The following is a 20,177-nucleotide window of genomic DNA, read 5'->3' as shown; positions in this document are numbered from 1 at the left end:
ACTGCTCTGTCCCTCCGATCCAGCGCTGACTGCTCTGTCCCTCCGATCCAGCGGTGTCTGCAGGCGGGTGCACGCATCCATAGACTTACCTTGCGTCTCTGCTCGTCTCCCGGCCGAGAATCGGAACTGCGCATGCGCCCGCCCAAAGATCCTTTGCGGCCGTACGAGCAGTTCCTGATTCTCGGCGTGGGAGCGAGCGGCGATAACGAGGTAAGTTTAAAATGATTTCAAGCGTTTTTTTGTTTTGTTTTTTTTTTACACTTCTTGCCTATATCTACTGCATGCTAGCAGTAGATATAAGCAAAAAAAACGGAGGGTTTAGAACCCCTTTAAGTGGGGGAAAAAATTGAAGTTGCAAAAAAAATTAGTCACACATAAAATAGAATTTTTAAAAAACCACGAAAATGTTTTTAAAGTCTCCAGCCCTACATACGCGCGTGCAAACATGCTTCGGATGCGCATGCATGCGAAAACAACGATTGCGCCCATTACGCCGCATATGTTACATATCTCTGTGAACGTCGGAGTGAGAGCAATCATTTTAGGGCCATTAATTACTGATAACACTAAACTGATGAGCAGTAAAACCCTTTAAAGCATCGCAGATAGTCAATTTTGGGTACAATATTTTTTTTGCGATTTTTGCAGGTGTGTGCAATTTTAAGGCTTAACATGTTTGGTGTTTATTTACCTGATGTGACTCAGAATCTTAACTGAACAAACTGAAGAGAGAAGCTGATTGGTTGCCATGGGCAACTGCTCCAGGTCTGCTCAAGTTTTGATAAATTCTCCCCCTGGTCTTTATGTGGTTAAATTGTACTTTCAGTGTGATAAGGTCGAATAGCAGGACGGCAATTGCTAACATCTATTGTACATAACCTCCTGCTTGCAGCACGCCACTGATTGCAATCTATAGGCAGATTTGTTCCCCAGAATGACCCGTCAGCTTTCATGAGATTTTCGTTTTCAGGAAAAGTGAAGGAAATTTTGGTCACTTTGTCTAATCACTCAGCTTTAGTTCTCTTCACTCTATCCAGACTCCAGATTTTAATAATAAGTCTCTTAGTTTACTTTAGAAAGTAGAAGCGTTCATAGCTAACGTCTTATTGTTCTATTGGAGGATGACTGGAGGTTTTATTCCCACTACAGCTCTCTGTATAACTTCACAAGCCTTGCCTTTTTCCCATATTAATCTCATCTTTTCCTCGTCTACTGACCCTGGGTGTGAAGCTGCTGAGGATGACCCCAGGGGCTGAACAAGTGGAAGATGGCGTAACCTAGCAACTTTCCATGTGGGCATTCGGGGCCTGGTCCCGCCCACATGACGTCAGATGGGAAGAGCAGCGGGACTCATTCAGTGTTACACATAAAACGGCACCACCTGCATCTCTATGGAGGAGCTCGCTGCTTGCTTGTGCCTGCTGCCATCTAGGTGAAATGTTGCTGTGTAGTCTACCTATGAGAGTCTTATGTTACAATGTTACTTGTTTCCTGTATGTACACTGCATTATACTATAGTTTGAAAGAAAAAAAAATGCAATATATAAAATTTAGAACCAACCCTTCCACCCCAGCCATCTGATTTGAATAAACATGTGCGTGTATGAATACACGAAGGGGGAGGTCTAAAAAAAACCCCCAAAAACAGTACAATGTGTTGGATTCAGCAATTCAGCATTATGCTTGGGAACACACACCAGCTGTCGTACGTCGTAGTGCAACTGCTGGTGTGAATGCAGCTTGAATGGCGCACCGCAGTATGGACAGGGGCTGAGTGACCGCTCTTTTCGGACCCTGATTTGCACCTTGGCTCGAAGATCATTTTACTCACCAGACCTCCTTGAATTTTATCAGGGTTTTTCCCCTGGTGTAGTGCAAGGGCCTGTTTGAGTAGATACAAATTAAATGTATTGTTTAGGTGTGTCCCCCTATTACATAGATTTAGCAAACCTAAAACTCACCACACACATTACAATCTGATTGTACAATCTCATTTTGACCTTCTAGAAAGTATGTAGTGAAAGGGCCTGCCTGATTGGACAAAACTGAATAGTTTACGAAGGTCATCCTATTACATAGCTTTGGGAGATCTAAAGGTGATTGTACAACGATTGCATGGTCAGACTGTAATGTGTATGATAAGAATAAAATAGGTTGTACAATCAGATTGCAGTGCCAAGTAAATGGACTTTCTCCTGCACTGACAGACCAAAGCAATATTTTATACTAGCCCTTTTATTAGCATGCCATCCTCTATTCTTGTACAGTGCGTGCTATTTACAGACATATGGCATGCAGCAATCCTTAGTAGGATGAGGCTTCTTTCCCATTCACACCATATATATACCCCGAACTGAACGAGGAATCTTTGTATATAAAAGTGTATAAAAGGATGTAGAAGAGAACGGGCAGTGACACATCCAGCCCCTGCAGCCTATCAGGAACCACCTAGGAGAGTGCACGTCTGCAGGGATGTGGGGGAAGTCATATTACACGTAAGCGGTGCTGAGAAGTAGCCGGGAGCAGCTCAGTGCAGAGCTCATTGCTGAACTGCTGGAAGTATACTACACTATGGCACAGACTGTTACCCTCAATGGTCCCTCTCCCTGGGGATTTAGACTAGTGGGAGGCAAGGACTTCAGCACTCCTCTCACCATTTCAAGAGTAAGTCACCCAACTTTTCTGTGTGTTCAGCATTTATTGTCATTACTGGAATATTTTCTGTAGCGTCTTTTTCTTGGAATAGGTCTTCATGTCTCTATATTATAAAGTGGTTGTGTTACTATGTTGGCTTATTTTATTTGAAGAACTTTGCTCAATGCCAGCCTCCTTTAACCTGCTTACCCCAGAGGTACCAATATTTTTCTGGTCTCGAAGAACCCCTACTAAAAAATGTTTTACCTACTTTGCTGTACATTAGAAGTATCACTAAATTGTAGACTGTTTAAATATAGGAGAAAAATAATATGACATCCCTAGCAAATGTGACATCTGGAGCAGATCTTTTCTTTACCCTCCTACTCTGTATCAACATTCTTGATAATAACCATGAAATTAAATGGATAATAACAGAAAAAAATGGCAGACTATATCAATTATGGCACCCCCTAACATTAGTGGTCAGAATGCAGGTGTGCCCTTGATTCGGTGGTCAGTGTAGAAGTACCCCCTTTGCAATGGTGCACAGTGTGCAAGTGCTGCCTTGCATTGGTGCTCAGTGTAGAAGTGCCGCCTCGTGTTGATGGTCAGTGTAGAAGTGTCCCCTTGCATTGGTGCTCAGTGTAGAAGTGTCCCCTTGCATTGGTGGTCAGTGTAGAAGTGTCCCTTTGCATTGCTGGTCAGTGTAGAAGTGTCTCCTTGCATTGCTGGTCAGTGGAGAAGTGTCCCCTTGCATTGGTGGTCAGTGTAGAAGTGTCCCCTTGCATTGATGCGCAGTGTAGAAGTGCCCCCTTGGATTATTGGTCAGTGTGAAAGTGCCTCCTTACATTAGTTGTTAGTGTGGAAGTGCCCCCTTGCACTGGTTGTCAAGTGTGCAAGTGTCGCCTTGCATTAGTGGTCAGTGTGGAAGTGACCTCTCGCATTGGTGGTCAGTGCAGAGATACCCCCTTGCGTTGGTGGTCAATGTAGAAGTGTCCCCTTGCATTGGTGGTCAGTGTGGAAGAGCCCTCTTGCATTGATGGTCAGTGTAGAAGTGCCCCCTTGGATTATTGGTCAGTGTGGAAGTGACCTCTCACATTGGTGGATAGTGTAGGTATGAAATCAATTCATCATTGCTCAAGAAAGCCCCAGCAACCTTAGGAGGAACCCTGTGGTTCAATAGATCCCTGGTTGAGAAAGGCTGCTCTAGCGAGTCACTCTCCTAGAAATTGTGCAGAAAACTTACTCATCCTTTGGTTAATCCCTGTCTGACACTTTGTAACAACCTGGTAAAGCAGCACAAGTGACTTACTGGCTGTGTGCTAAGCAGGAGCAGAGCTTGGAAGGAGACAAAGCGTCTCAGATGATGCCTTCACATCAGTGACTAAGTCACTCTTCTCTTCTCCTTTTCATCATTTAACTGCTTGGCTGTGATTCATTCTTATGGGCTCCAGTTTGTACACTGAGAATTCTTTGTTTTATTCAATATAGTGGCCAAAATAAAACTTATGAATAAGGGGCAGCGAGTTTCTTGCCAGAAGCAATTGGTATTAGTTGTATTGAGAACATAAGCAGTATCCACCAGTTATTTCTAGGGAATCTAAGCTACTCACTTAGGATATTTATGTTCACCCCATCATTTAATAAACAGGAATACAGAATACTTTGTTTCCATTGAAGTATGCCACTTTTAGATAAATATACACACTCATGCTGTGGTGTGCGCTTATTGTGGGTAAGGTTTCAGGAAACACACAATTACAAAACGGTCCTCGTTCTTAACATGCCTGGAGCATGTATACACATTGGTGTCGCCCCAAGTGCAGATCACAGCAAACATAGGTCTGGATAAATCCATGCTATGGTGTGCAGTTAAAATTGTGTGTGTGAATATCATGTGGTTGGAAAGAATAATAATGATTTTATAATTGCACAGTTGGTGTGGTCTAATGTGATGCAGTAACAACAAGAACTAATAAATGTGTTTAATTTATAAAGCCCGGATATTAAACTAAAGACAATTAAATGTAACCCCTTCAGACACAAACAGATATTGGAGTACAATTTGGGGTTTAAAATTCTGGATTTTTCCAGTGAAAAGAAAATCTAAAGTAGGGACTGTTCTTTAAAGTCAGGGACAGTTGTCAGCTACAGGCCAATGGTTAAAATGACTATAATATTATTCTGATATTACATATAAAACAGGTAAGCTTGATTAATAAATCTAATTATCAGGAAATGAAAGTCTATCGTCTTTGTCTTGTTTGTTTGTTAGTGGTTAGGACCATCTATTGTTATGTTTATCTAAAAAAATGTTTACTATTTGTAGACCTTTTATTTATACATATGCTCCTTTTGTTGTTTGTGACTGTACAATATTTGTTCATTTTAGGGATTTGTTATGTTTTAAAATACTAGCTATTTATAAATTGCGGTTTGCTAAATTTAAGCTTGGACGTGTCAAAGGTCACATTACAGACTTGCTTAGGTCCCATCACTATAATCAGACCTGACAAAACGCATAAACATATATACTTTTATAAAAACTGCCAACAATCTTTTCCTTAACATCAAAATTCTTCATTACTGGAAATGTATCCAGAACCTCCTGAAATCAGAAGTAGATATATGGAAACCTTCAAAATACTTATGGTTTGGGTAATATGTGTGTGCCCCCACACACACACTCACTCTCTCTCTCTCTCTCTCTCTCTCTTCTCTCTCTCTCTCTCTCTCTCTCTCTCTCTCTCTCTCTCTCTCTCTCTCTCTCTCCCTCTCATACTAACACACACATACATATTAGAAGGCCAGATGATCAACCTGTATGCATTTGCATTTTTAAATGATACTGTAAAACCATTTACATGTACTTTGCTCTTCCAAGGCAGATCAGTAGGTTCGCATACTCACATTTCCTTTCCACTTCACTGATGCTTAGTTTATCCACTGAGACAGAAGAAAATACCTGGTACCCCTTCCTCCCATGTGACAATACTGGTGCTTTGTGATTGGTCCAACACTGATACATAGCGGCAGGTAGAGAGTCCCCTGTCCTGTGTAAGCTTCAGCTAGAGTGACTCAGAGCCCACACAAAGGCTTCCTTTCCTTGCGTACAATGGCTGAACTTACAAACTTCATGTAGATGGTTTGTGACCAGTGTTGGGCCAGGGTAAATGGCAGCCATGGCAAATAATGCTGGTCCACATTTGAATGCATGGCCAGACTTTTTTCAAGCTTAAGTTAAAATAGCTATAATGTTAAAGCAGAACACCAGGAATGATTGTTTATGGATACTTGCATTAGTCCACCTTGGCTCATTAGGGCCAAGCTGGACATGCAGTATGTAAGTATTGGACCGACTCGGCTCAATGCAGCCATCTCTGGAGGGCTGCTGACAATGCTGAAAATGACTGTACTAGTCCACACTACATACAGTGATAACTGGTTGCTTCCAGATGCGTCACCTCTGCACATTGAGCACAGGGAACCACTTGCTCAGCACCACCACTATTCAGAGAACATCTTGTATTTTTTTCAATAAATACAAGGCATTAGCAGAAATTGTGATATCATCTGCCCCTGCCCACTACTTGATCCAATCAGAGAATGCCTTATATTAACTGAAAACAAAATACAAGACTTTCTCTGAATGGTGGAAGTGTGCGCTGGAGCCACAGATGGAACAGACCAACTATCACTGTGTGTAATGCTCACTAATAAACTGATTTTCTACATCCCCAGCTGCCCTCTCGAAATCAGATATGGATACTTACAGTGAATGAAGCTGGACCAATGTAAGTTTGCAAAAATTGATAATTCCTGGAGGTCATCTTGAATTTTTTCCAATACTGATAAGAAAGCAAATAATTACCACAGTTCTTTCCATTAGCACAGCATGATGAGTGCGCATTCCAATAGTCCTGAATGCTGACCAAAATTAGGTATTAATGTATCAATGGTACTGTTATTTGTCATGACCTGTATACACCTTGTGTAATACCCATGGAAAAAATTAAACGTTGCAGTCATGAAGTTGTGGTAGCATTCCTAGACTTACTGATGCTATTAAAGTGCCATGGTCTGAATGTAGCCCACCCTGCTTTGGACCATTGAGTAAAAGTAAGAGCCTTGTCTCCTTCCATGCCTGGTTGGAGTGCCCAGATATTTGTAGTTATTCTCTTGGAAAGTTTCATAGCAGCTGGAGGTTTAGAAGTTGCCAATGAAGAAATGTGTAGAATGATCGCTTTCTCACCCTTCCCTAGAAACTTGCTTTTGATTATAATATAAATATAAATTGTGACAACTGCATTCCTCCTTAAACCATTTAGCTGCCATGACCATGACTCTTGTCTCACTGACATGACAAATCTCTGTGGTTACACGTCTTGGTGCACTTTTTCCAGATCCCACCCTAGAAAGGAGTGTCTGCTGCGAAGTGTTTCACAGAGATGCAGAATAACAAAAGCCACATTATGCCTCTGTTGACTTTAGTAATCTATTTGGTCACAGGTGCAAGTCACTTACAGCAAACAGGAACAGTTTCAGTTTAGCACGAATGTATTCCAACTTAATGTTTTATCCTGTCCTACAGCAGAGTGTATGACATTTAGAAAAAAAAGGCAGGTAGTTTAATCAGGCAGGGAACATAATTGCTACAAAATACAAAAAGAGGACTGCTCTCTTCCTACATCTGTAACCGATTACTGCACTTCCAGACTCCACTGCTGCTCTAAAATTCCCCTCAAAGTGCACTTGATGTGTTATCAAAGAAATCCTAGAAGAAAAGGTCAGGCACCCAGCACAGGAGATGGCAGTGTTCGGGTTAACAACAGTTCTATACACAGAGAACAAAGAATGTGTGGAACTGAAGCTCAGCTGAAGTTTTATAAATCACAGAAAACAGAATACTGTATGTCCACAAAATTAAGTCAGGGATATTTTCCTAAGAAAGAAAATGTATTTTCACTGAAGGAATTTAACAATTATGCATTTAAAAAATAAAAAACTTTGGAGATCAGCAAGGGAAATAATATGCTATAAATTTAAAAAGCAACTTAACTCCCCTCCCTGTTTTTTTTTTTTTCAATCCCCACTTACTGTGTTTGCTGGGTTATCCTGAAATACATAGTCGCACGTCCAGTGAGTCTAGCCCTGTCCTGCTGCGATCCACATGCTTAGTCCCATGCCGCCATCTTCTTGACATATTTAGTCAGGGAGCCAGCTGTGGTGCATCATCAGGGGCCAGCTACAAGAACCAACAAGAGACAGACATCCCCCTGATCACGCACAGCAGTGCATGTGCCATAGAGCACCCCAAAGCCTCCTGGTATACTGATGTCATGCACCCAGAAGGCTTTATGCTTCTTGTGTCACTGAATGGGCAAATTGGACATAATTCTCGCCTAGGCACGAATCTTGGAAGTGACAGCAGGGGTTCCAAGGGAAAAAGAAATTTGGGAGGGTGGGATATAAATGTCCAATTATGACATGGTTAGGAGAGCAATGAGGTAAAGTGGTGGGTGGGGTGACAGTTCATTCTAACAAATGCTCCAGTAACAGTACAGAGAGATATTACCCAAAAATACATGATTTAGCTTGCACCTTTCACACTTTATTATCCAAAACCATATAATTGGCTAGTTAGAGAAGGTATTTCTGAGGACAAATAGTTGTCTGGTGTTAATCAATGCATCTTCTGTTTAGGAACTCTGGTTGACAGCACACAAATAGATCACTTCCTAAATGGTTAAGTGACAGGTCTGTATTAGCAGGATAAGGTGAAAAAAAAGAAAATAAATTATGCTAATCTAATTAAAGAAGTAAACACACAGCCACAAAATCTTGGGTTTGCCATTGCATGGAAAATCCTTTATTTTGTCAGATATCAGTTTATCAGAGGTTAGATAACATTTACATTCTCAAATAATAGGTAAATGGGGTCGTTTCCTGGCCACTATCATCTCTGTTTTATTTGTTCAGTGACATGCTGCTGTTAAACTGACCATAGACTCTTCTAATGTCAGCCAGGTCCTCGTGACAGACAAAATGCGACCAGTTTTTAGCTCTGTCCGCAACTTTTGTTGAAGGATCTGGTCTGAAAATTCTCGACCACACAGTGACTGCAGCCAGTCAGCTCGCAATGTGGATATGGGAATTGATTAGTGTATAGGCAGCTTTAGTAAAAGCTTCATGAGAGACCTTCTCTGTACGATCCATAAGCAGGTAGTAGTATTTTCTGTTAGTATAGACTAACAGTAACAGGCAGCAGTACCTTAGATCAGTGGTTCTCAACCTGTGTAACCTCATTTGTCCTTGGTCATTAAGTCGCGACCCAAGTCGCACTGCAATGGAACACACGGCTTTAGGGTACCGCGCGTTCCGGTGCGGATGTACGAACTGTGGGTGGGAGGTGCGTTTGGGCATGAATGGCAATGTAACACACCTCCCACACCAGAATGCATGGTAGGTGCGATTATGGGGTACAATGCATTAACGCTATGCGATTAACGCACTGTACCAGTGTGTCTGGACCCTCAGAAACACTGACATACCTACATAACCACAGACACAATCTCACACACTCACAGACATTCTCACACAAACACTCCAAAAACATTTTTCCCCTTTTTTTAAGATCCACCCAGTCTCTCTACCTTACGAGAATTGGAGTGGATCCTCAGCCTGGGGACCATTGTGGGCTGTGTGACGGAGCTCCATCTATATGTGCATTGCTTGTACAGCTCCCTTGCATGCCCTGTAGAGGTGTCGGGAGCCAGAATGTGATGTCACTCCATTCCAGGCACCTCTACAGGGCATGCGAGAGGAGCTATAAGCAATGCACATATGGATGGAGCCCCCTCGCGACCATGCCCCGAGCCCACCCCACCTGGGCTGGGGGCACTTTAAAAATGGACTTTAAAAATGTTACTTTAGTTTTGGATTGACGACACATATCCTGTATCCATATTTAGAGCTGTAAAAACTCCTGCGTACTAGAACAGAACAAGCTGATGACTTTTCTATGCTCCTTGCATCCTGAAAAAATGAATCTATTTGAGCCATGATGATGTTCCAGAATGGCCCTTAAGGGACCACATAATAGTTCTCTTTGTGATCATTGCTGTATAAGGGTGGGCGTTGTTTCCAGCGCAGCCCCAACTCAAGACAAATCAATTTGCTTTGTCACGTATGGGCTCAGTTCACATCACCGCAACACACGGACGTTGCGTTAGAGTGCATTGAAAAAGTACGTTGAAAAAGTACTTATTTTCAGTGCAGTGAGATGCGATGCTGTACAACCACCTTTCACCCTGCTCTGCCCATATAACTTAATGAAATGTCACATGTGACAATTCAATAAAGTTCTAAAAAAAAAAAACTACACAGTGCAATGTGCCGCGATTGGCGCATAGGCCTTGTGCCGGGTAATGCACACCAGCGATGTGCGCTTTGCATATTGGCTGGTGTGAATTAACCCTAAACGTTTTCTCAGAAAAAAGTTATTTCTTCTTTTCTATTGGTAGAGGTCAGTGTGCGCATGGTGTTATGTTAATCACTGTACCGTATAAATCAACAGATGAGAAGTAGTAGGCAAATGCCAATGACACAGATCTGCACCAGTTATGTTGTTTATCCAAGTGAAGGGGATTTCCTCATTCCAGATGCTTAGATGAACCTTAATCTCCCCTCGGTTCCCCAGTGACAGCAGATTATGGCCAAAACAAGTCAATCAGGGCGAACACAGGTTTTACATAACAATGAGACTGGAATGTTAATCGCATTTCCCCTCCTTGTAAGGCTTAAGAAACTTTCACTGGCCAAACCAAATGATTGTCAGAAATGAAGGGAAGGTGTATGGTTATCTCACAGCGCCGTACAGTATGTGCCAGGTCAGACATTCTTTTTTGAAGGTGAAATGTTATTAGGTATTATGCATTGGTTTCGAAGGCAAAATGTTTTTAAGTTTTGTGCATTGGTATTTCTTATATTTATGTCTATATTTAAACCCACACTCCAGACAAACAGCAGTAAATGCAGTTTCAAATTACAGTTCTCACCCAGCTGGGATTTTACAGGCTAGGGTGGTAAAATATCTAAAAGAGTATAAGCCTAAAACAGGGCTGGACAAGAGCCAGGTAGCCAATGCGTCTTAAAAATTAGAGCTCAACAAGTATCCCACCGCACTCCTTACCGGAAACCCGTTGTAAATGGGTGCTGAAATAACTATGGATGGGAACAATGAAGTAGCAAAATGTCACAAGAAAGTATTCTGCTAGCTTTGTTGGCTTCAGATTAGCATTGCATGCTGTTGCTAAGTCTGTGATCTACAAGGACCCCCAAATCTTTTTTCCATCAAAGATTTTTCCAGAGGAGCCCCTCCCACAGAGTATGTTGCACCCATATTTTAGCATAACTTTAAATTTTTTAATTTTGAACCTCATCTTCCATTTAGCTGCCCATCCTGCAATTTAATCCAGATCTTCCTGTAACAATGATACATCTTGAGACAAATGTATTTCCCTGCATAAACTGCTTGTCAGCAAACAGTGAAATTGAACTCTTAATTCCAGTAGGGTATGTATGGAAAAAGTTAATATTTTATGAGTGAAAAATATAGCAAGGAGTATCAGTTAGCTTCTTTGCCTTTGCCTTTGAATTGAGATCTGGAGTATATTTTGCTGCACACTGAGCACTCACGGGCCATGTGATAGCCACCACTGAGTAAGAGATATAGGCAGCTGAATTCTTTGCAAATTCCAACTTTCATTAATTTTTTTGCTCTACCACCGCCCCTTGCTGGCCTTTCTATTGGTCTTTTAATATGATGAAATCTCGATAATGACCAATAATGACAATAGAGAGGCTGAGGAGGTGAGGTTACGTTTAACTGTTACAAGGTTTTTGTATGGCTTTAGCTGCCTATATCTGTATAGCTTGTTTTGACATGTGGTTTTAGGGCCCATTTGCAATTCAAATAGTTTTTTGTGTTGGATTTATTGGAAAAAGCTTAGAGTCTTAGAGGGTTTTCTGACCACCATACCACAAAAGTCCATGCTAGTATTCCCGCCTTCCAATAGCCAAAGGAACTGATTGGTAATAGGGGATTCATTTGGAAAGGTTAGGCATCTTTGGTCACTTTTGGTGTGTTTTTTAATGTGCGTTTTTGGTGTGTTTTTTTACACATGTTTTTTGCACATTTTAAACTGTTAAGCATTTTTGCTCTTCTGGAAATGCATGACAAAGCGGTGAGGGGTGAACTGGGCCTCAGCAAAACTGATGCTGAGTGTTAAATGTACAGTAACATACTGAAATAGTAAGTAAAAATTGAACTTTTGTGTTAGTGCCTGGCTGAAGTTCTTTTCCCCTAGTCAATGTACCGCAATGCATGGTATTGTGGTACTGTGTATTGCGACAGCGCAACGCACCTCCCGCACTGTTAACAAATGGTAGGTACGTGCAACGCAACTCGCACAATGTTAACAAACGGTCGGTGCATGCAATGCAAAGCTCCTCCAACACTGTTAACGAACGGTAGGTGCGTTTTACAGAAACGTGTGATTAACGCACAGCCCAGGTGTGAACAGGCTATAAAAGTTACAGCTGATGCCTAACTTTTTAGGTTTTCTCTAGCTGCTGTCAATGGAGCTGGACCCTAAAAATAATCCTGCTGACTCCTGGATTGGACAGGCTGGCTCCTGAATTCCATATTAATTTGTCCACCCTGCCATACCCAGACCTATAGGGTATTTCTAAAAATCCTGACAGACAAATAGAACTGCATGTTAGTACCAGTAGGTGGTGGTGGATAGGAAAGAGAGCCTGTCAATTTGTTATAATCCCTTCTTGAATAGGCAACTAAATGGTGAAGCTGTGTTTATGTGTTTTAGGGGCTGTAGTATGTTATACGTTTCTTTACAAACGTTATTTCTGGTGTACTGATTTGTTATATATTATTTTTATTATTGTATTGTTAACCTGATACATTTATTAGGGATGCACTGAAATTTTGGCCCCTGAAACATTTCGGCTGAAAATGGCACTTTTGGCTAATTGCCGAAAGTGCCATGATGGCCGAAAATTCAGTGTATCCCAGCTTCTCTTCTCCCCGCTCTGCGCCAGTTTGTGTGCCTTCTGATGCAGCACCAGCACCCAGCAGGGAGGAGAGAAGCTTTCAGGATGCCGAGCGGTGCGGTGACAGCTATCATGGTTGCAGGAGGCCGCACTCTCCTCCCGCAGCTCCCGGCTCGGCCTCCCGTGTCAGGATAGAGAGCGATGCGAGCGGTCACAGCTGTGATCTGTCACAGGAGGCGGGCTCTCCTCCCCCACCGCCCGCCCCCCTCCTGTGACAGCTGATTCAGGATGGAGAGCGGAGTACAAACATTCAGCGATCAGCTGATTGTTGAGTGTTTGTAAATAACTGGACATAGTAAGCACACTCTGTGATCTACATCACTTCCCATTCATGCATGATTGTGGACATAGCAAGTACACTATATCCACAAGTTATGAATGAACAGGAACACTCAGTATAGAGGATTTCTGTTCATTTATAACAGGGGCTGCACAAAAAGAGAAAAAAAGATACTCTGTGTCCTTAATCTTTTTCTATCGTAAAAGGGACATTTCAGGGGTCTGTTTAGACCCCTAACATTTCCCTAGAGCCCCTGAAAGTAAAGTAAAAATAAATAAATAAAAGTAAAATAATTTTAATAAAATGTAACTTTTTTTTAAAGATTCAGAAAAAAAGTCATTTTTGGTTTCGACCTGACAAATTTTTTATATTCGGTTTCGGTCTTAAAATGCCATTTTGGTGCATTCCTAAGATTTATACTTATATTAGTTTATTGCAGTGCAATCCTGCATTGTCATAATGAGTATAATGACTCTTATGGATTTATATAACTTAAAAGAGAACTATGGGGTAAGTGTTTTTCCCCATAGTTCTCTTAAGGGTCACGGGAGGACATATACTAACCTCCTCCCGTGACCCAAAGCTCAGTATATTGCGAGCTACAGTTCGCGTTATACTGAGACAGCCGCAGCCGGGACAGATCCCGACAATGCTGTCGAGATCCACCCAGCTGCGTGAGTGACAGCTGGCTCTGTCTATCTAGAGGCAGAGCCAGTTGTACCCACCCCCTCCCCGTCCGTTCCTCCAGTCAGCGCTGGAGGATCGGACAGGGGAGGGTGGGAATCCCTGCGGGGAACGGTGACTAATAGTCACTGCTCTCTGCAGGGAGACGATCAGGAAATGAGCAATGGTATGTGTTCACTCACTTCCCGATATATTGAGCTGACATGTGACAGTTTCATTGTCACACGTCGGCTCGAACCATGACGATGAGTGATTTTCACTCACCTCATAGTTCTCCTTTAAGTGGTTTCATTAGTTGTTTTAACTCACATGTACTTCACTTGGCAAGGAGTATTATGTTTCATAAGTTATGCTAATTGGTTACGGATACTACTTTAGCCTTGGGTTTCCAGAAAAAAACACCGTACTCTTTGATTAAGTGCTGATGGATGATTCATAATAGAGACTTTACAGGCTCTGTGATGTGCCCTTGTACTACATGAGCACCCTGGTTGCACTGCCAGTATCATAAGCTGCCTCACTAGCTTCTTACTACCCTGTAAAGAACATGACTTTTTGTATTTGTCTTTAACCAGCAAAAGGTATATGTAAGTGCACAGAGCAGATGAATTCCTTAATCTCACATTTCAGTGAGAACAATGGTGCAGAAGTGTATTCTTTGTTGCTGAGGCTGTTGGAATAGACCAGAGCAGCAATAAAATTTACAGGCAGCTGCTGGGGAAAATTCACTGTTTTTTTCTAAACTAGCTCTTAGCTTTTTTTATTTTTCCAGTTGGGAATGTATTCAGTGGATTTTGATAATACTGCAGGTTTTCTGCTTGTTGTGTGGGAATATAAAACGGAAAACAAATGTGAGCATTTGAGTGCTACAAAGAGGTCATAGAGATAAATAATGCCCTTGGCTATAATAATGCAATTCCATGTGTGTATATGGAGGTCTAGTCAAGGCCTCTCTAGTTGCCTGAAGTACCCCTGCCTGTAAAAAGGACCACAGTAAAGAGAGAAATGGCATTCTTAAATGTAGGAGTTTAGTCTAATAAATCACGTTTGAATTGTTTGCACATGTTTATTAATTTGACTCAAGTCTGCTTTAGACTCACGCTTTCTCTATAATGTACTTGGCTGCTTTGTACTACTGAGGTCCTGTATGTAAAATGTGTAGTAACATGTTGTAAGTGCATGAGACTCCAATGGATGTTGGCACTGTCAAATTTCAAGAAAAGGCAGGTCTAGGGGTACAATATCATGTGACCCCTAGATAAAAACTCTACCATTTCTCCAGGTTGGAAATACTCATGATAATTCAGTGTGGCGCAGACACAAAAAAAATAGGTTTGGGATGTGATATATACATATGGGAGCAGTCTAGAGGTAGACTTATAAAATAAAGGGGGGTATGGATGCATTTCTCCCAACTGTCCCAGATTTGGATGGACTGTCCCTCATGTAACCAAACCCCTTTTTCTTCCACAGTTGTCCCTCTTTGCGACCTGATGCATACAGTAGGTCTCTATAAAGGTGCATTATTTAGCTATCTAAAATGTTTTACTGCGCTAAACCTTGTATCTAACCTTTAAATTATTCCATTTGTTATTTTGAAAAGCCAAAATATAGGAAAAATAAGGATTAAAAAAAATCAATTTTTGGTTAAAGTGACACTAAACTAAAGTTAAACCTTACAAATTAATTCAAGTAGCCTAACTATTAACAAAAATGTAGCTTATTTGTGTATCACTCAGCTGTAGATCCTCAAATCATCTCTGAATTGGTGCTGACAATGTCCTTCCTTCTGGAGGGAGGCTACTTTTGTTCCCCATGGTCCCTGTGTGTGTTGTAAAATAGCCACCGCTCCAAGCTCACTCCCGTAATGGACTACAATCTCATGTTTAGTTTGCCAATTTTGTAGTACATCACAGGAGCAAGCTTGGTGGTGTGGCTACTTTACAACACATACAAGGACCATGGGGAGCAAAAGTAGCCACCCTCCAGAAGGAAGGACAGTGTCAGCACCAATTCATAGATGATTTAAGGGATATTCGGCCAAGTGATACAAAAATAAGTTACATTTTTGCTGTTAGTTACGGTACTTGAATGCATTTTGGAGTTGTGAATAGGCATTGCCTGAAATGTTTTATTTTTTGTACCACACAAGTTTTAAAAATACATTTATTTAGAAGTGAGACAAACCAGAGTTCTATTTTTGTTCTCCGGCATCACAGTCTCATATTCTGCCCTGGAATGGTTTTTATGCTTTTCTGCTGACAGCAGGAACCTTGTGGAAAGCTGTTAAGTCACTTGAATCGAGATGTTGGGCCTGTGACAGACTTGAATTTCTCTCAGACACTCTTTTTCCATTTATGTCATTGACTGTGATGCTTGTTGAAGGTTTTGGCACAGCTTAGAAAACATCAATCATCTGTAAGGGTCTGTATTTAAGTAATAACATAATTTGTGCTTTTGAGGCTCAAGTTAAGTAGTAGAAATCTGCGAGTTTTCAGTATGATACCAAGCTGACAGTATGAAGCTGCTACTGTTTAAAGCCACAGGGAGATGTATACAAACCACCTTCCCACATAATCGGGAAAAATAAATACATTTTTCAGCGTTAAAGCAGATCTCCAGGCAACCGTTTTTATTAACCCTTGCAGTGGGGCAACCTTTGCAGTACAAGGGTTAACTGCTTGTTTTGGTCTAGAGGAAAATAAAAAAGTTATACTCACCAGATCCCCCGAGCCGGCTTGCTATTAGACCACTACTAATCTAAGGACTGTTAAGTTGCAATATATAATTTTTTTCCCTTGGATTCCATAAGCTTTAAAGAGCTGACTCAGTATCTCTTTCCACAATTAACTGATAGGTACCCATCAATGAGGACCTCAGTACCATATAAACAGCTGTAGGAACTACCACATTGTAAAACTGAAGAGCATTGTCCCTCTGCAAACAGTCGTTGGCTAAATGGAGTAATCACTGGACAAAGCAGATTGGTATGACACAGAGAATACATTCATTACATGTGTTTAGTCTCAAAAGAGTGATCATTTGAGAAATGTTACCACTTAAAGAAACACAATAAAACTTTCAAAAATAATGTTTACAAGGGTTATATGAGGCAAGTCGCAGAAAGCCAAACAGTTGGACCTTGTCCTCCCACTGTCTCTGCTGGCTTATTTATGCTAATGCAGAATCCAGCACACTTAGAACAAATCATCTGTATTTTGTCTGTTTTCATACAATCGTTTTCTGCTTCAGCTCTGGATACAGTCCCTGGAATTCACAAAGAGTGTCATAGAAAGTCTGTAGAATTCTGAATGACAAATGTTGGTGTTAGAAACAGGTACAAGAATATGTTGCATGGAAGCCAGCACTGAGGTTGGAGTGTTCATACTGGACACTGCATCCTCAGTGCAGCTCAGTAAGGCCTGGTTTTTGCCCATGGGCATGGTTCCCACCTGGGCTTTTTACAGCGCATGGGAACGCGCTGCAAAACGCCCTACGCCCAAAGAAGTACAGGAGCTTCTTTGGGGCGTATTTGCCACGCGTATCCATTGGGATACAGCCAGGTAGCCCTCGGAAACGCACGTTTGTCGCGCGTTTTAACCACGAATCGCGGTAAAAACGTGCGACAAAAGCGCAAAGGTGTGAACCCAGCCTTACAGTGATAAAATCCCAGGCTCCGCATTACTAAGCTTCCTGCCCGGCCACTGCACCTGTCACATAGGCAGACACGGCAGTCAAGGAGTTTTGCTGTTGGGTGGGCAGAGCATGATGGGGAAGCTAAAATAATAGTTCCTCATCAGGTCTGCCTTCCCTGTGAATAACAGCGGCGGCAGCGTGCAAATTCCACAGCCGCTAGACAACATGCCATTGCCTATGGAATCCGCCCACTGCCATGCGGTCCACAATCGCAAGGTATGTGGACCTGATGTTCAACTAGTCTATCAGCATTCCCCATCAGGTCCACCTTCCTTGTGTTTGACAATCGGAACCCAGTTCAAGGCTTTTAACTGCCACCCTTAGAATTTCCCAAAAAGGTTTACTGTTAGGATCTCTCATCTAAATACAGATCCCATGTGGATGGAGCAACTTTAGTAGAACATGCTCCTGGATACCGACAGTATTCACTGATTGTGTGGTGATGCTTGTGGGCTGAGCACCCCCTGAGTGCCATAGGGCATTAGAACTGTGTGGTAGGGTTGCCAGGGGAGGCACACAGGCGCCTATGCTCACAACATGTTGCTGAGTGTCATTAACATATCATTATACCATGTATAATAAACATTGCAGTCAATCTGTTGAAAGTGTATATTATATACTTACAGTTCACCCTTATAGCTCTGTACACCTTCAGATAGCAGAGTAAAGGTGGCCATACACTGTAATGTTTTCTTCATTCAACCCTTGGGCGGAACAAAGAAAATATAACAGATTCTTCCATCAACGCTCGTAAGAATCTCCTGTTGTCTTCATTGTATTCTGACAGCAGCTGTACGATTACATGTGGACTGCCGCTGAGAGATGCAGCCGCTGTCACCCTGCCATTAACTTGAATAGTTACAGCTGCTGCATCTGAAAGGGGATTCTACAGGTTCTTGCCGTAGATATCACAGAATGCCCCATGTGAATGCTCTCTATGTTGACAGCTTGCCTTAGTCACTGGTTCTAGGTTCTTGGTGTGCCTTGTGTGGCTATCATGTGTGATGTTATTGGTGTCATGCTATGCTTAGCCTGTCACCTAGGGTGGGAGGAAGGGGCAGCACAAGACATTTGAGCAGAGAGGAGCAAGAGGACTCTGAGTGTATACTAAAATGTTTAAAAAATGTGAGAGAAAGGTGTGATTGTTCAGACACTGGTGGGGACATAGGACCTTGGGGTTGCCCAACCCTAAGTTGGGTTTTAAGTGAAAGCCCTAGAAAAAAGTGAGGTTACTGATCTGGCCTTGCAGTTTTCCGTGCTGTCTAGCTCACAAGACTGGCTTAACAAATATTTTGTCAAGAAAACAAAAGGGAACAGAGCTCCACCTCCGTGTATAAAATCGTTTATTAGGATAAATAAAACAAGGGATATATGTACTCACAAGCAAACATTTTCATCAGGCTTTAACAACAAATGAGAGGCCACACTGTCTGTTAACCCAACATGGTATCACCCTGACTATGTAACACGGCAGCCTCTGGTCACATCACCATCCACCGGCCGCAGTCAGCCAAGATTGACGCGTTTCTGGGGCAAGCCCCCTTCATCAGAATCATAGCCTGCTTTCCCTGAGAGTGGGGTATAAGACTGGAATCAGAGAAAAAAAATCTCCATTATGACTAGTCTTGGAGTGATTGGCTCTACTGCAGCATTACAAGGGATTTGCTATTATACGGCTGTATATCCCACCCAATGATCACACAGCCTCTGGCTAATTAATGAATCAGCCCGACATTCAATTCCTGTGGAAATTTCAAATGCATGGGGCGATCTTATATTATGAGCTAAGACTCTGCTCTCTCATGGTTCTCCTCTTACCTGTCTAAGCACTCCTTTAGTGTCACCAACAAATCTAACTCCTCCCTTCCTCTTTCTGTAGAGGTCCCCCAAGGCTCTGTCCGTGGACCCCTTCTCTTCTCTATCTACACCTCCTCTCTTGGTCTCTTGGCTTCCAATACCATCTGTATGCCGATGACACTCAAATCTATCTCTCTACTCCGCAACTCTCCCCCTCAGTGTCCTTGCATGTCACTAATCTACTAACTGACATATTTGTCTGGATATCGCAACACTTCTTAAAACTCAACCTTTCAAAAACTGAGCTCTTGATATTTCCTCCTGCCCGTGCACCTTCCCCCAACTTTTCCCTTGAGATTGTTAACACAACTATCTAGCCCTCGCCCCATGCCAAGGTCCTAGGTGTCATCCTTGACTCGGACCTCACCTTTCTTCCCCACATCCAATCACTATCCAAATCCTGCCGCCTTCGTAACATCTCCAAAATACGCCCCTTCCTCACCAAAGAAACCGCAAAATTACTCTCACTCCCTTGTTATCTTCCGTCTTGACTATTGCAACTCCCTCCTCATTGGCCTACCTCTACACAGGCTATCCCCCCCCTTCAGTCTATCATGAATGCAGCTGCTAGACTCATCAACCTAACCAACTGCTCAGTGTCTGCAACCCCCCTCTGTCAATCCCTGCACTGGCTTCCTATAGCCCAAAGGATGAAATTCAAAATATTAACAACCGCGTACAAAGCCATCCACAACTCTGGCACCGGATATATCTCCAACCTAGTCTCAAAGTATTAGCCTAACCGTCCCCTCCGCTCTTCACAAGACCTCCTGCTTTCCAGCTCCGTCATCAACTCCTCCCATGCTCGCCTCCAGGACTAGAGTGTCTCCCATTCTATGGAACTCTCTACCCCAACCTGTCCGTCTATCTCCCACACTGACTGCCTTTAGGC

The 20,177-nt window shown here is 42.3% G+C and overlaps 1 protein-coding gene across 1 annotated transcript in view; it reads left to right on the top strand.

Moving 5' to 3' along the window:
- The first annotated feature begins 2,518 nt into the window (after positions 1–2,518).
- PDLIM4 (PDZ and LIM domain 4) overlaps positions 2,519–20,177 on the top strand; it is a 155,863-nt gene continuing 138,204 nt past the window's right edge. Inside the window, exon 1 of the mRNA XM_018563783.1 lies at positions 2,519–2,664. Within this exon, the coding sequence (XP_018419285.1) occupies positions 2,572–2,664 (93 nt within the window). The 5' untranslated portion in view covers positions 2,519–2,571. The remainder of the gene's footprint in view (positions 2,665–20,177) is intronic.

Source organism: Nanorana parkeri, unplaced genomic scaffold (assembly GCF_000935625.1).
Source record: "Nanorana parkeri isolate BGI_ZX_2015 unplaced genomic scaffold, ASM93562v1 scaffold695, whole genome shotgun sequence".
Lineage (NCBI taxonomy): Eukaryota > Metazoa > Chordata > Amphibia > Anura > Dicroglossidae > Nanorana > Nanorana parkeri.
This window is presented reverse-complemented; position numbering and strand designations above follow the sequence as displayed.